Source organism: Schistocerca americana, chromosome 8 (genome assembly GCF_021461395.2).
Source record: "Schistocerca americana isolate TAMUIC-IGC-003095 chromosome 8, iqSchAmer2.1, whole genome shotgun sequence".
In the NCBI taxonomy this organism is placed as follows: Eukaryota; Metazoa; Arthropoda; class Insecta; order Orthoptera; family Acrididae; genus Schistocerca; species Schistocerca americana.
In genome coordinates, this window is record NC_060126.1 from 187,527,531 (window position 1) to 187,541,229 (window position 13,699).

At 36.9% G+C, this 13,699-nt stretch overlaps 1 protein-coding gene across 2 annotated transcripts in view; it reads right to left on the reverse strand.

Annotated features, from left to right (window-relative positions):
• The window catches only part of LOC124544662 (DNA repair protein RAD50), a 251,508-nt gene continuing 237,809 nt past the window's right edge, over positions 1 to 13,699 (reverse strand). For both annotated transcript variants that reach the window (XM_047123280.1, XM_047123281.1), the window contains 4 exons: positions 13,266 to 13,360; positions 12,997 to 13,130; positions 421 to 549; positions 1 to 250 (listed from right to left, as the gene is read on the reverse strand). In XM_047123280.1, the coding sequence (XP_046979236.1) occupies positions 184 to 250; positions 421 to 549; positions 12,997 to 13,130; positions 13,266 to 13,360 (425 nt within the window). In that variant the 3' untranslated portion in view covers positions 1 to 183. The remainder of the gene's footprint in view (positions 251 to 420; positions 550 to 12,996; positions 13,131 to 13,265; positions 13,361 to 13,699) is intronic.

Genomic DNA, 13,699 nt, shown 5'->3' on the forward strand with positions numbered 1-13,699 from the left:
TACTCAGAAATGAATGTTCTTTATTTATACATAACAGTGTGAAAAATGCTGCTGCATGGGCATGAATGTATTATAACAAACAGAAAACACACAAACTTATAAGTACTTTCTTTCACAGAGCATTCCACAAGATGAGCAAATTAGAATAACAAAATCAGTCTTGATGCATTCTTATTTCAAACTTTAGTTAAAGTTTCTATGTTGGGTGCTCCTTTCTTCAAAACGATACTTTTCAATGACCGAGTTTCCCCTGGAAAAAAGGGAAAGAAAAGTCACTAGCATACACTTATTAATGAACCAATATAAATCATCTAATATGAATATAATTTTCCTTTTACGGCATTTAAGTGCTACACAGCTTCACTAGTTACCATTAGCACTTAGCACAATTGAGAATACCTTCAAGATCAGTCAACTTACTTTGCATTTCTTGTGACCCTGTAATAGTACTTCAGTTTTTCAACATTCATCAAACGATCCAAGAAGTCTTCATCGTGTGTTATCAGTATGAGCTGAAAATTCTTGTTCTCCCTCCTTAAATTTATAAGGCTAAAAGAAAAAGAAAAGCAATATAAAAAAACATATATGTAAGATTTGACTGCAAAGTACCGTACATTGGATCATAGCAAAGGACAAGCCTAGACTGGATAAGGATGAGGAAGAACCAGCTATTATCTATTTCAGAAAATCATGGGAAACTTAGTCGGTTTGGCCAAATGAGAAATTCCACTTCCTCTGCATGCGAGTTCACTGTCTCAATTACTGAAGTGTCTGGTCAAGTACTTGTTATAAATCTGCTAGCTCCAATTAAATCCAACAAAAAATTAAAATAAATAACATTAAAAATGCTGCTGTTGCAATGTCTTAGGGTGTTTCGTTTATGGCCATCTAAATGTTTTACAAAGACTGCAATAACGGAATTGAAAATATAAAATTAAATATTGGGGAATGGCAAGGTAAAAAAGGAAAACAGACTGGGATTTGCATTTGTTTCCTTGGTTTCTAAATTGTGAAATATTTCAAGGATACCTACATGCTAAATACAGGGCACTATGCATTATAATGTAAATTATGGAACTCACAGGACGGTGTGAGGAAATACAGCGACCTAAATACACATCACCAAACTGTCATGCCACTTGTTAATCTAAAGTGTTACTTTCACAACCAGGTTGAAGAAAATACTGTTCCTGTAACACACAGCTACCATTCCAAAAGCATCAGCTTAATTTCAGATGCAAAGAAAAATAATGTGTATATGGCCACTGGACAGTAATACAGGGTGTTACAAAAAGGTACGGCCAAACTTTCAGGAAACATTCCTCACACGCAAAGAAAGAAAATATGTTATGTGGACATGTGTCCGGAAACGATTACTTTCCATGCTAGAGCTCATTTTATTACTTCTCTTCAAATCATATTAATCATGGAATGGAAACACACAGCTACAGAACGTACCAGCGTGACTTTAAACACTTTGTTACAGGAAATGTTCAAAATGTCCTCCGTTAGCGAGGATACATGCATCCACCCTCCATCGCATGGAATCCCTTATGCACCGATGCAGCCCTGGAGAATGGCGTATTGTATCACAGCCGTCCTCAATACGAGCACGAAGATTCTCTACATTTGGTACCGGGGTTGCGTAGACAAGAGCTTTCAAATGCCCCCATAAATGAAAGTCAAGAGGTCAGGAGAGCGTGGAGGCCATGGAATTGGTCCACCTCTACCAATCCATCGGTCACCGAATCTGTTATTGAGAAGGGTACGAACACTTCGACTGAAACGTGCAGGAGCTCCATCGTGCATGAACCACATGTTGTGTAGTACTTGTAAAGGCACATGTTCTAGCAGCACAGGTAGAGTATCCTGTATGAAATCATGATAACTTGCTCCATTGAGCGTAGGTGGACAAAACTAAAATGAGCTCTAACATGGAAATTAAGCGTTTCCGGACACATGTCCACATATCTTTTCTTTATTTGTGTGTGAGGAATGTTTCCTGAAAGTTTGGCCGTACCTTTTTGTAACACCCTGTATATGGAAGAGAGAGGCCAAAAATATTAATGCTTGCCCAAAGTTAGCGAATGCATTGTGCAAAATAGTCACAGATAATCTTAAGACCATAATGTTGACTTAAAATCCATCAGTGTTAGAGTCAAAGAATTTACAGTGGAAGTTGATAAAAGTGTGACTAACATCTGGGGTCAAAATACATTGTACTAGGAGGAAAAGTAGCTTAATTACTGCAAGGGACTAGCTACATCAAGACTTAAAAATGTTGTACAAGCAATATTGCAAAAAAACTTCTGCCTGTTGTTAAAAAAGGCAAAACCCAGGGACTATACACTAAAAAATCAAAATTCCAATAATAAGTGAAGGAGAAATTGGAACATTGTTAGGAATAAAACAATCATGGTAAAGCTTAGGATATTGTACTCCTAGATGAGAGTAGCAATAAGACAGATAATATGAAATTCAAATAATTGGCACTAAATTCAATGAATTATACACAAACAGTAGGTGAAAATATGGAGGAAAAAGATTATCAGCTGAAATCAGATCCGTAAAACAGCAAGGTACATAAGTTTTGCCACCTCATTTGTTAGACATAACTATGTAACAAGGCCCTGGTGGTCACATCAGTACCATCAACTGCCTTGACACACACTGCCAATGGCATCACTGGATGAAATATGGAAAGGCATGGGATCAGCACACTGCTCTCCCAGCTGATGTCAGTTTTTGTGACCTGGAGCTCCCACTACGAAGCAAGTAGCTCCTCAATTGACATCAAAAGGCTGAGAGCACAACATGCAACTCCTCCTACCAAGGAAAAATCCACTGCACTACCAGGAATCGAACTCGGTCCTCTGCATGGCAGTCGGTCATGCTCACCACTCAGCTACAGAGGTGGAGTCATTTGTTAGAGTGATCAGAAAAATAATTTGGCACTAAAAAGTAACAACTCTTCTGGTTATGATGGTACCTCAGCTGCAGTGCTAAAATCTTGTGCTGACTTGGTAGCACCACCCTTGAGTTACCTTCTGTACCCAGTTAATAAGTCAAGATAGATTTCCTTAAATACTGAAGTACGCAGTAGTACCACCAACATACAAAGGTGGAGACAATCAACTGACCTCCAATTATCGACTCCTCTCCCACATTCTTACATTTTCAAAGGTTTTGGAGAAGGTAGCTGACATGAGAATACTGGACAATTTTTCTACAGTTAAACTTTTACTTTCCTGAATTGGCTCTTGTTTTGAAGATAATTGTTTTTGGATTTTATTTAAATGCTCCCAAAGATGCTAATTCTCTGGCAGTATTGTTGATCTTCATTTTCATCTAACTTCTTACCCTCTTTCGTATTTCACAAACATTGTATTAAAATCCTTAAAATTTATTTTGTATTTTTATTTTAGCTGTTTTGAATAAATATGACTCCCTCATAAAGAGGATGCATAAACACTCGCAATGTGTTGTGTTGTATTTGTGGTGAATACCACCTACAGAAGCAAAGACAGAATATCACAGTGTTTGTAAAGAATGCATATCTTGAATATTTTGGGATGCAGCTCGGAGACCATGAAAGACCATGGGCTCCCCACACTGTTTGTAAATACTGTGTAGATTTTCTTTGACAGTGGAGAAATGGACAAATAGAATGTTTAAGTTTCGGTGCACCAATGCTCTGGCGAGAACCAAAAAACCACCATGACTGTTTCTTTTGGGTTGTAGCTGCCAAAGGTTTCAATCTATTAAAAAAAAAAGTAAATGGGAGTATCCAAATTTAGACTCAGGCAGGATAACTGTGGCACACATTGAAGTAGTTCTTATACCAGTGTTTACTAAACTACCTGAACGTATAAGAACCTGAAGAGATACAGAACTTGGAGTACAAAAGCAGCATCAGCAGTGGAAGTGAATATGAAAGAGAAATTTGTACACCTAAATTGTTCACTCAAAAGAAACTAAACGATCTGGTATGTGATCTTAATTTGTCAAAGAAAGGACCAGAACCAGGCTAAAGGAAAACAACTGTCTTAGTCCAAGAGCAAAAATTTCAGAATACTGTACAAGGGAAGTAGGTCTTTTTCAACACTTTAGTCATCATGAAAATCTTTATATTTCAATAGCAACTGCGGTCTACTCATTCAGATGGAGTTACAGGAATATCACCCAAATGCTGGCAGCTTTTTGTAGACAGCTGAAAGCCTAAAATGTGTCTTGCTCCACAACAGTAACATCCTTGCATCCATTCCCATTGGCCACTCAACAAAACTAAAAGAGGAATCTGAAACTATCCAAATTAAATTGCACAAAGTACACTGACATGAACATCAATGGTCTATTTGTTGTGATTTGAAGATGGTAAACATGGTCAGCAGTGTGGGTACGTGAAGTACCCTTGTTTTATATGCTTGGGCAACTCCCCTCTAAAATAGGGTGCACTGTACTATAAATAAAAAAATTACATTAAGTACAGTATTATAAATCTGTCTGAGTACGGTACCTATTTTTGTGGAATGAAACACATTGATCTATTCTTTACAGATTCCTATGGAAAAGAGTAGTTCATGTATTGAGAGTCAGAAATGAATAATGCTCGTTAAGTGATAAGATACACATTAACTGACATGTGTAATTAAAGGACATTTTGAAGAATTCACCTTATTACATCTTGCACAATTGGCCAATTTCGGTCTTGCAGGTCATTTTCAAGTGGAGCAGGTGTCAAAGTGTTGTGCAATTATTACTCTGTTAAAAGAGATACAGCCCATCTGAAAGCGAGCACATAATGAGCCAGTGTCGGAATTAAAAATGGGAAACTTACTGGATGCAGTAATAGTTGTCTTTGTGGCTAATGCCATCTTATAGGATAATATGTGTGTTCACATTCATTGTCAAATCGGTATTCGACGATGAAAGCGTTACAAAAACATCTGAACTGTACCGAACAGTTCGAAGCAGGCCTCAAGAAAACTTAGTCAATAGCTAGATCTTGGCCCTTGGGACTTACTGGAAATGCTAATGTGGCCCTTAGGCTAAAACGTTTGGAGAACCCTGGTCTAAATCAGCTACTCGTGTCCTCAATCCTGATACTTCACTTCTTTTAAACGAATCTAATGCAGTATGCTCAGTTTGCAAGTATGGTCTCTAGTCTGCACATGATGACTTGTTCATTCTGGTTCCTTTCAAAATCAAATTCCATAGGTGAGCACTTTTTCTCTGACTTTCTTGTTAGATTAGAATTCCTGCTGTGTGTGACAAAAGGTGTATATCACCAGTGGAATATTTTTTGTTGGCATTTTACTTATTGTGCTGTGGGCAGATACTTAGATCCTACTCCACACACAGCATTATGTCTCTCCATCTGTAATTTTAATTTTACACACAGTTGAGTCACTTAATTTTTCATTGAACCTTCTGTTGCCTTCCCTGTTGGTACTATCACACCTCTCTCCTTCTCATTTGTGTGTGAAATTAATTGCATTAATGGCAGGTTTTCTGCAATCACTGTTCATACTTTCACTGTGAGGCAACAACATGTACTAGTTTGAATTAAACATTAAGTTCATTCCTGCCACTGCCAGGTAACCAGTTCGCCGCATCAAGTACTGCTTGGAATTTACAATACTGGGCCCAAATATTCTAATAAATTGTAGGAGGAATGGCTAACGAAGGCCGTCGTACAAGAAAATAAATTTCCTTTTGGAACTCTAGAGGGTGAAGCATAGTATATATGGAAATTATTTCCACTTCTAATGTTGTGGTTGTGAATTTCCGAGTTAAATCTTAAATTCAACCTTGTTATTGACCACCAATATCATTAGGAGGTAAATTTAGCTGTACCTGCAGTGTCTTATGTAAGATGTTCAGTCATCAGCTATATACACTATTCTTACTGCATGCTTCTTCTGTTGAATACAATCTTATCTGCAAGTCATTCAGTGAAATAGATTTTAGTGCAAAGCAGGTGAAACCAGAACTTCTTCACATGTTGGACCACTTCAGTTTATTATCCAACTGGATATCCAGAAATTTTACACACTGTGTCTCATCCAGTGTACGACTATTATTTCCACTTTTATTTGTTTGGAATTGCATAATATTAATTTCTTTAAGATTAAAGTTGAATCTGTTGGATGACAACCCATTGTAAACTGTTCTGTTTTATGCTGCTAAACACAGTTTTCCTTCCCAATGATTTTTAAGGGATTTCAGGAACATCATATGTTGCTGAATGCAAATATGGCCTCAGTTTTCCTAAGCTGGCTCCTGTTTTATGGCAGTTTAACATTTATTGATGAATATAAACAAACAGCAATACGATATCATATGTGAATAGGTGTCTCCTGATCGCAAGTCACACGATTACTCTCTCAGATAACACCACAATGACATATTAAGTACTGTAATTAACTAATCATGTTGCATTACTTCATAATGGAGAAAACATATGCCTACATTTAGTGAGACTATAGTAATAACTCCTCATGAAACAATGATGGTTTGATTTTCTTCTGTACTGGTCTTCAGGACAATCACGTTGGAGGCACCAACAGTAGTCAGCCATCATATGTGTGTCCCACCTGCCTTCATATCTGTCTTCCATTATCTTAATTTCTTGGTGGAACCTCTCCACTAACTCCTTGCTGTAATCGCCTAAGTTGTCTGGAAATCTGGATAACAGCCTGTGAAGGAAATGCACTTTGATACTTGTATTAACACCCAACTTTTTAAAGGCTGTCAACATGTTCTGCACAATTTCTTTGTAATTGTCTGTCGTATGATTGCCTAAGAAGTTTTCCACAAGTAAGATATAACAACGCCAGGCTGACAGTTATAAAACATTCACGAAATTTGTCACATTGGAATCACTCATGAGTCTGCAAATCTGCAGCCCATCAAATATAGCTGCTTTCAATTTTTCAGTGTTAAGTGCAGGAAAAAATCTACATAGGCATTTGAAGCAATTGCCTCCTCTATCTGGGGTCCTAACAAATTGCTTCATCAATTCTAGCTTTATATGCAATGGCTCCCAAATGATGTTGGCTGCACCTACACTAAGACTTTAAGGGAAAGTCCATGTCACTGCCTGTGCTTCAAAATATGTCCAAAAAGAGACATAGCCTTATTGTTAATTAAATTTATATCACCCATAGCTACTGTCTTGTGGTCATTTTTAATGAATTAGAGTTAGTTAACAATGTCAGATTAGAACTGAAATTCATAAACACATACTGCAAGGGACAGGGTTACCACACACTGACAAAGATAAGATCCTAATGTTGCAGAGGATTTCAATATTGCCATGGAAGACAGAGTAGTTGCACAGGTGACAACAATTGTGGCACGAAGTGCATTGCGACCTGTACAGCTGAATGAAGACAGCATTGTCAGAGCTTCTACTTTATAGAGTGGTAGTTTATAGGAGAACATGTGACTTAGTGTTAATTTATAGTGTCCAAAGAGACCGATCCAGGACAGAAGGTAGTTTTTGAAATGGTTATTAAATACTGAAAAAATAATACTAAACAGACTCTTTATATGAAACATCATTCAGTAAGCGAGTTAATTTCTTACATTTTCACCTACTTCTTGTGCAAATCACTCATTGCGAGAGGTGCTCAATAAGCAAGGTTCGACTGTAATAAAAAACAAAATTTTGACAGACCAGATACCATGCGTGTCAAAGCCATTGCTGTGGGGCGGTGTTGGTCAGCGGTCCATAGTTGGGAGACACCTGATTCAGAGGAACCGCAGGTTCATACGCACTAAACAGCGAATAAATGTTGCAAAGTTCAGTGTGGGAAGACTGTTCTTCAAGAACAGAGTCAGATAATGTTGCAATGTTGTAAATGTACAGTTTCATTAGTATTCACTTCTCCTCTACGACTATAATAGGAAAACTTATGACTACAAAGAACAAATAGACAGGAAAAAACTGTTAAAAATACATAGACACAAACAAAGCCTAACTTTTGGCAGAATTTTGCAAGAAAATGGTTCCCTTCCTACAGCTGCCATTCCATCTAAACTTAAATCCCATATAACTGGTCTGTAATCCTTCAAAGAATAAGATCTGTGCCCTCATATATGCCCACCTCACATGGCCCCATATGTCATCAATTCAGTCTTAGTTGTACCCTGGGCACTACCTTTTCTATGAGTCAGGGAGAGGAATCTAATATACCACTGCTGCAGCAATATGGAAAATGCCGCAAAGATTGGCAGTGATAGCATGAGTACAGATAGTTCTGCCTGTGTTGGCCATGACAACAGAGTTTGCAATACACATGACAACAGAGATGGCCCCTGGGCTAAAATAGGAACTAAATACACAACCCAAAGCTCACTCAGCAGTTTGTATGTCATCAATGCACTTATACAATGTCCACTCAATAAATAACTGGAAGAGTTGTATAAAAAATACAACTTTTACAAAGTTTTGTGCTTCTTTTTTTATTTTCTATTGGTGACCTAGAACTACATTATCACATGGGGCTGGCATGCCTGTCTCGCAAACGTGATGCTGAGAATCAATTAAACAAGATGGTGGCCACTTTGTAGGTTTGCACCTATGTGGAGCAGTGTAACGTCTTTAGATTTCTCATTGAAACCAATCTAAATTCACCGTTGGGTGTCAGTGCAATATCATGAAAGCTGAATCTAACACAAGTGTGTGAGAGGACAGATAAGTTAAAACGAGATGTAATAAGTACTGAAGATTTATGCCATGCTCAGGATGCTCTGCCTGTTCAGTGACAGAGAACAACATTCACAGAGTTGACACAGAAAAGCAGGCATACCATGGTGACATATATTGCAGCAGTGACAAATATTAGTGTTGGATCAGTCCACCATATTGCTTATGACATACTAATGTGCAAGAAAGTGTATGCAAGGTGGTTTCCACCATACCTGGTGTCAGAAATGAAAGAGAGGCACATAGATATGTGCAGGGAGTTTTTGCAATAGTATGAGGGTGAAGGGAAGGCATTTCTTCACTGTACTACAAGTTGGGTGCATTTTTTAGCCCACTGAAAGAGACCCTTAGTAGTTCAAAGTTTGATGATGAGAAATTCCAGCCAGTATTGCGTAACTCATTACACACACATCTCTAATAATTCTTAGCACATGGAAATGAGAAGCCTGTCTAACACTGGCACAAGTGCGTAGAATTTGGTTTTTTGTTGAATGGCACTTGTATCAGAATACAGCTGTTACCTTACTTTTTCGATCTGGATTTTGATTTTTTGAACTCTGATTGGGTCGTATGAATAAAAATGAGAACATTCTCCACAGTAGATACTCAGAGTAAAAGCACATTCTCAGAGAAATTTCTCAATTTCATATGAATAAAAACTACGGAGCATAATCTCTGACCCGGGAGTACTTTCTCACTACCTCCCCTCCTTATTGAGTAAGCTCTCAGCAAAGAGATTAAAATCTAACATCTTTGGTTCACAGTTTGTTTTCATTTGCACGTGTGTGTGTTACCAAAAGTTTTTCTTAACGTTATTTCAGTGCCAAAATGAAAGATTTCGAATTAGCCTTTGTGAATATTATAAAAGATTATACTGCTATTATCAGCAAGTCACAAACTCTGGCCAAGAAGGAAGAAAGCAGATAGTATAAAGGAAATACAACATCGTTACAGGGGCTAGTTTTGGAAAAGACATTTCAGATGGGCAGATTATGAAAAAACTGCACAATATGAAGTCGCGCATCGAGTCTAAGATGGATGTAAATAAGACGGGTAACATTAAGATCTCACTAAAAAATTGGGAACAAATGTTTTTGAAGCTTTTAGAGGGAGATGACTGCAACTTAACTATCCACGGAATTCCTGGTAAGTCCCATTCTTTCCATTTTTTTTTTTTTATGATGTGCTTAATGTTTTGAAATCGTGTACCAGCAAAATATTTATTTTTAACATGTGAAAATAAAACAATGTTTGGTAAAATGCATCTGATATTTGACAACTTTTCTGTAAAAGTATCACAGCGTACTATGCATGAAATCAGACAAACCCCTCCCACAGTTCTGCATAAAATTGCTTGCTCTATGTACAAACTAGAAACTGAATTGTGACACACGTTACTATTATTTTTTTATTTTTATTTTTTTTAATTTTTATTAGGAGTTGGTGTAGTGGGTGGTTCCACCTCTGCTATCATCTATTCCCCAGAGAGTAGTTTGGAGGTAATTGATACCGACTGTACATTCTTCAAACCATAATTAGTTCTGCAGCAACCGCAAATTGTCACAGCAGATACTACAGATCTGATGGGTCCAGAAATCATCATAACTTTGCAGTCGCCTGTTTTGGGGCCTGCGAGAAAGTTGAAACAACGCAGACTAAGCATGAAATGGATGAGACGATGAACTTGTTTGATTCTGAGTTGCAACTAGTTTTACTGTAGCAATTATATATCCTGAAGACAAAGCAGCAGAAATTGATGCATCAAGAAAAAGACAACAACAGAATGAATTCTGTAGTCACAGTACAAAATGTTTTTATGAATAAAAACATGTTTTTTAAGTGAATGTTTAATTACATTCTTCATTTACCAAATTCCATATTCTCTTAAAGAGATAATTCAGTTCAAATTTCTTTTCAATGAAACAATAAGTGTTGCATAATCAAATTTGAACTGCTAAAAAATGTGTGCACTTATTTACTGTTGTTCAGACAAATACCTTCACTACATCCTTGAAACAGTTTTTGGGAAAGTGGAACAAACAGATTAACTCATTCTTTTTTAAATGTTACACATAAACAGTTAGTGCAATTATTTACTGTAGCACCTGGCAAATACCTTCACCACATCCTTGAAACAATTTCAGGGAAAGTGGAAGAAAAAGATTTAACTTTTTCATGTTTTAAATGTGCATGTTAAACAGTTTGTGCTCTTACCATAGCATCTGGCAAATACCTTCGCAGTACCCATGAAACAAGTTTTGGTTAAGTAGAACAGAAAGAGTAATTCGTTCCTATTTTAAATGTTACAGGTTAGACAGTTTGTGCACTTATTACTGTAGCACCTGCCAATGTCTTCACCATATCCTTGAAACAATTTCTGGGAAAGTGGAACAAAAAGATTAACTTTTTTCTGTTTTAAATGTTACTATTCAAATAATCTGTGTACTTATTTACAGTAGTATCCGAAAATTCTGTTCCAGTTTGGACTGTTACAGGTTAAACAATTTTTGGTGAAAGTAAAATCGACGAGAAAGGATGAAGAAAAACACTAAACTGCATTTTATTATGCGACACAGAGCACTGTTTTTTATTTTCATCAAAATATTATTTAATTGTACCTGAAGAAGAAAAAAATATTTTAATTACAAAAAATACATGAATCATGTTTAATTATGCAATGTTTTGACAGATTTCCATACACTACAGTTGACATATTATACTAACAATTTACCGTCCTCTATTTGTTCCACGTTTGTTACTTCCTCTTCTCCCAAGACTGGAAGATTGTTGTCATCGTCACTAGGTGCCTGAAAATCCTCAACCCCTCTATGTTTTACTACACTGCGCAAAACAAAACAGGCTATTATTACACTGAGGATTTTGTTTGGGCAAGCATTATTTTATTTTGCAGAATTGGGTAATGCCTTTTTGTCTGTCCAAAGCATCATCCATATCACCCTATCATTTGAGTGAAGTCTGTTGTACACCCTCTTATCAGGCATTTCGGGATTTTGAAAGTGTCATCAACCACAGTGCAATGCCATATCCTTCAACTCCTAAAATTAAGGCATTGCACTAGTTCTCTTGCAATATATGGTACATATCTGAGCTTTTCCATACCCTAGCATCATGTACCGACCCAGGCCATGAAGCATCAACACTTGTACACATTTCACATAATCACATGTTGCCTGCGCATTTATAGACGGAAAGCCCTTTCGATTAACATATTTGTCTCTATGTGCAGAAGGTTTCATTATAGGTATGTGTGTGCAGTCTAAGACCCCTACCACGCGTGGAAACTTATACCTACACTGCCACTTAACTTTAGCTGTTTCTAGTTTGTTAATGTTTCTCGGGAATCGGATCCACAATGGTGATTTTCTGTTAACCTGCTGCAGAACATACGAAAATGTTAGTGATACTGCTGTTTGGTTATTCGTAAGTCTTCTCCTACACCAGTTTGAAGGCCTGTATCTGCTAAATAGTGCAAAAATGTTTTCATTTTGCATTCATTGGAAAGGGCGCCTCCTCTTCTTTCTTGATTTTCGGGAAGAAAGAGATTCGCCAACCAAATACTGTTTTCACTGTTAAATCTATATAAACTTCTAGTTCCTTGCTTCTGTGTTCCTTTGTACTAGGTGTACCTTTTTTTGCCTTTCGAGAACCATAATTACTTATTGGCACTGATTTTTAGCTCAATATTCGGAGTCTTAACATTCGCTTCCTACTAAGATTTTGGCCAACTTAGCATTGACCTTTGTTTCCATAGAATATAATTAGCAGCAGTGACCTGCTTATTTTCTTTATGAGAGAAATAAATGCCTTTGCATTCCTCCAATCTGATAACTGGCTCACTCAGCCAGTCATGACAGAGCATATACTTAGTATGGAATTGCAGCCATAAAACTACTTTATTTTTAATACTCCTCAATATTTACTACCCACCAAGGTAAATCTTACCAACTAAAGTATAGCAGAAACATCTGTGCCTTGCCTCTAGAATTTCTTTCTTTTGTATGCAGCAAATGGCATGTGCATGGATGTCTGCTGTGGTCATTTTGTACAACTCACACAATCAGAGGTAAGAGGAATCAAACTTTCCAAACTACCCGTAACCACCACAAGCAATAAATTACATTATGGTCAATTCTTTCAGATATTCATTACTATGCCCAAACAGAATTTACTTGAAAGACTTGCTTTCCCATAAAATTCATCAATGGTGGGCTTACTGAGTAAATGACATGCTTTTTCAATGAATGAAATGTCTGAAAACTTACTCTGTGAGTGTTTCTCCAAGACTGTCTATGTTCTCCCTATCCAAATTTGTGGTTGGTTCATCCAGAGCTAAGATTCCACAATTAATACTTAGAATTTCTGCCAAAGCAATTCGGATAACAAGTGACGCTAGAACCTGCAGAGACAGTATTACAGATGAGAATCTTGATAAATGACTGCAGGAGATATGTTACTTAAACTTTATTACCAAAAAAATAATTTAAGTGATATACTTTAAATACTTAAAATGAGAATAAAGTAACAACACTACCTTCTGCCCAGCACTGCAGCGTCCCTTCATATCAATCTCAACATCATTCTTCACCTGAACAACCCGATAGTTGAATGTTCGCTTCTTGTCTGCACCTGATGATTGAACAATGAATATATATGCCACTTGTAAGAAAGATAATAAAGTTAGGTAAATACACAAAGATTAATGTCCTAGATCACACACTGAGCTGCTACTCTACAAAACATTCAGCATGTAGCACACAATCATTCCTCCACTTCATATCCCTTCACTTTATAAATTCTTTAAGAAATTTATATTTTGGAGGTTTTACTGTGGCAAAATATTTAGTGGTGTGTTTAGCACTTTATCTGTCTGATGATTTCTGATTAGTCAACTGTCCACATTCAGACATGTTACACTAGTCTTTATTTAATGTTTATAAGTGTCTTAATAGTATTTCGACATAAGAA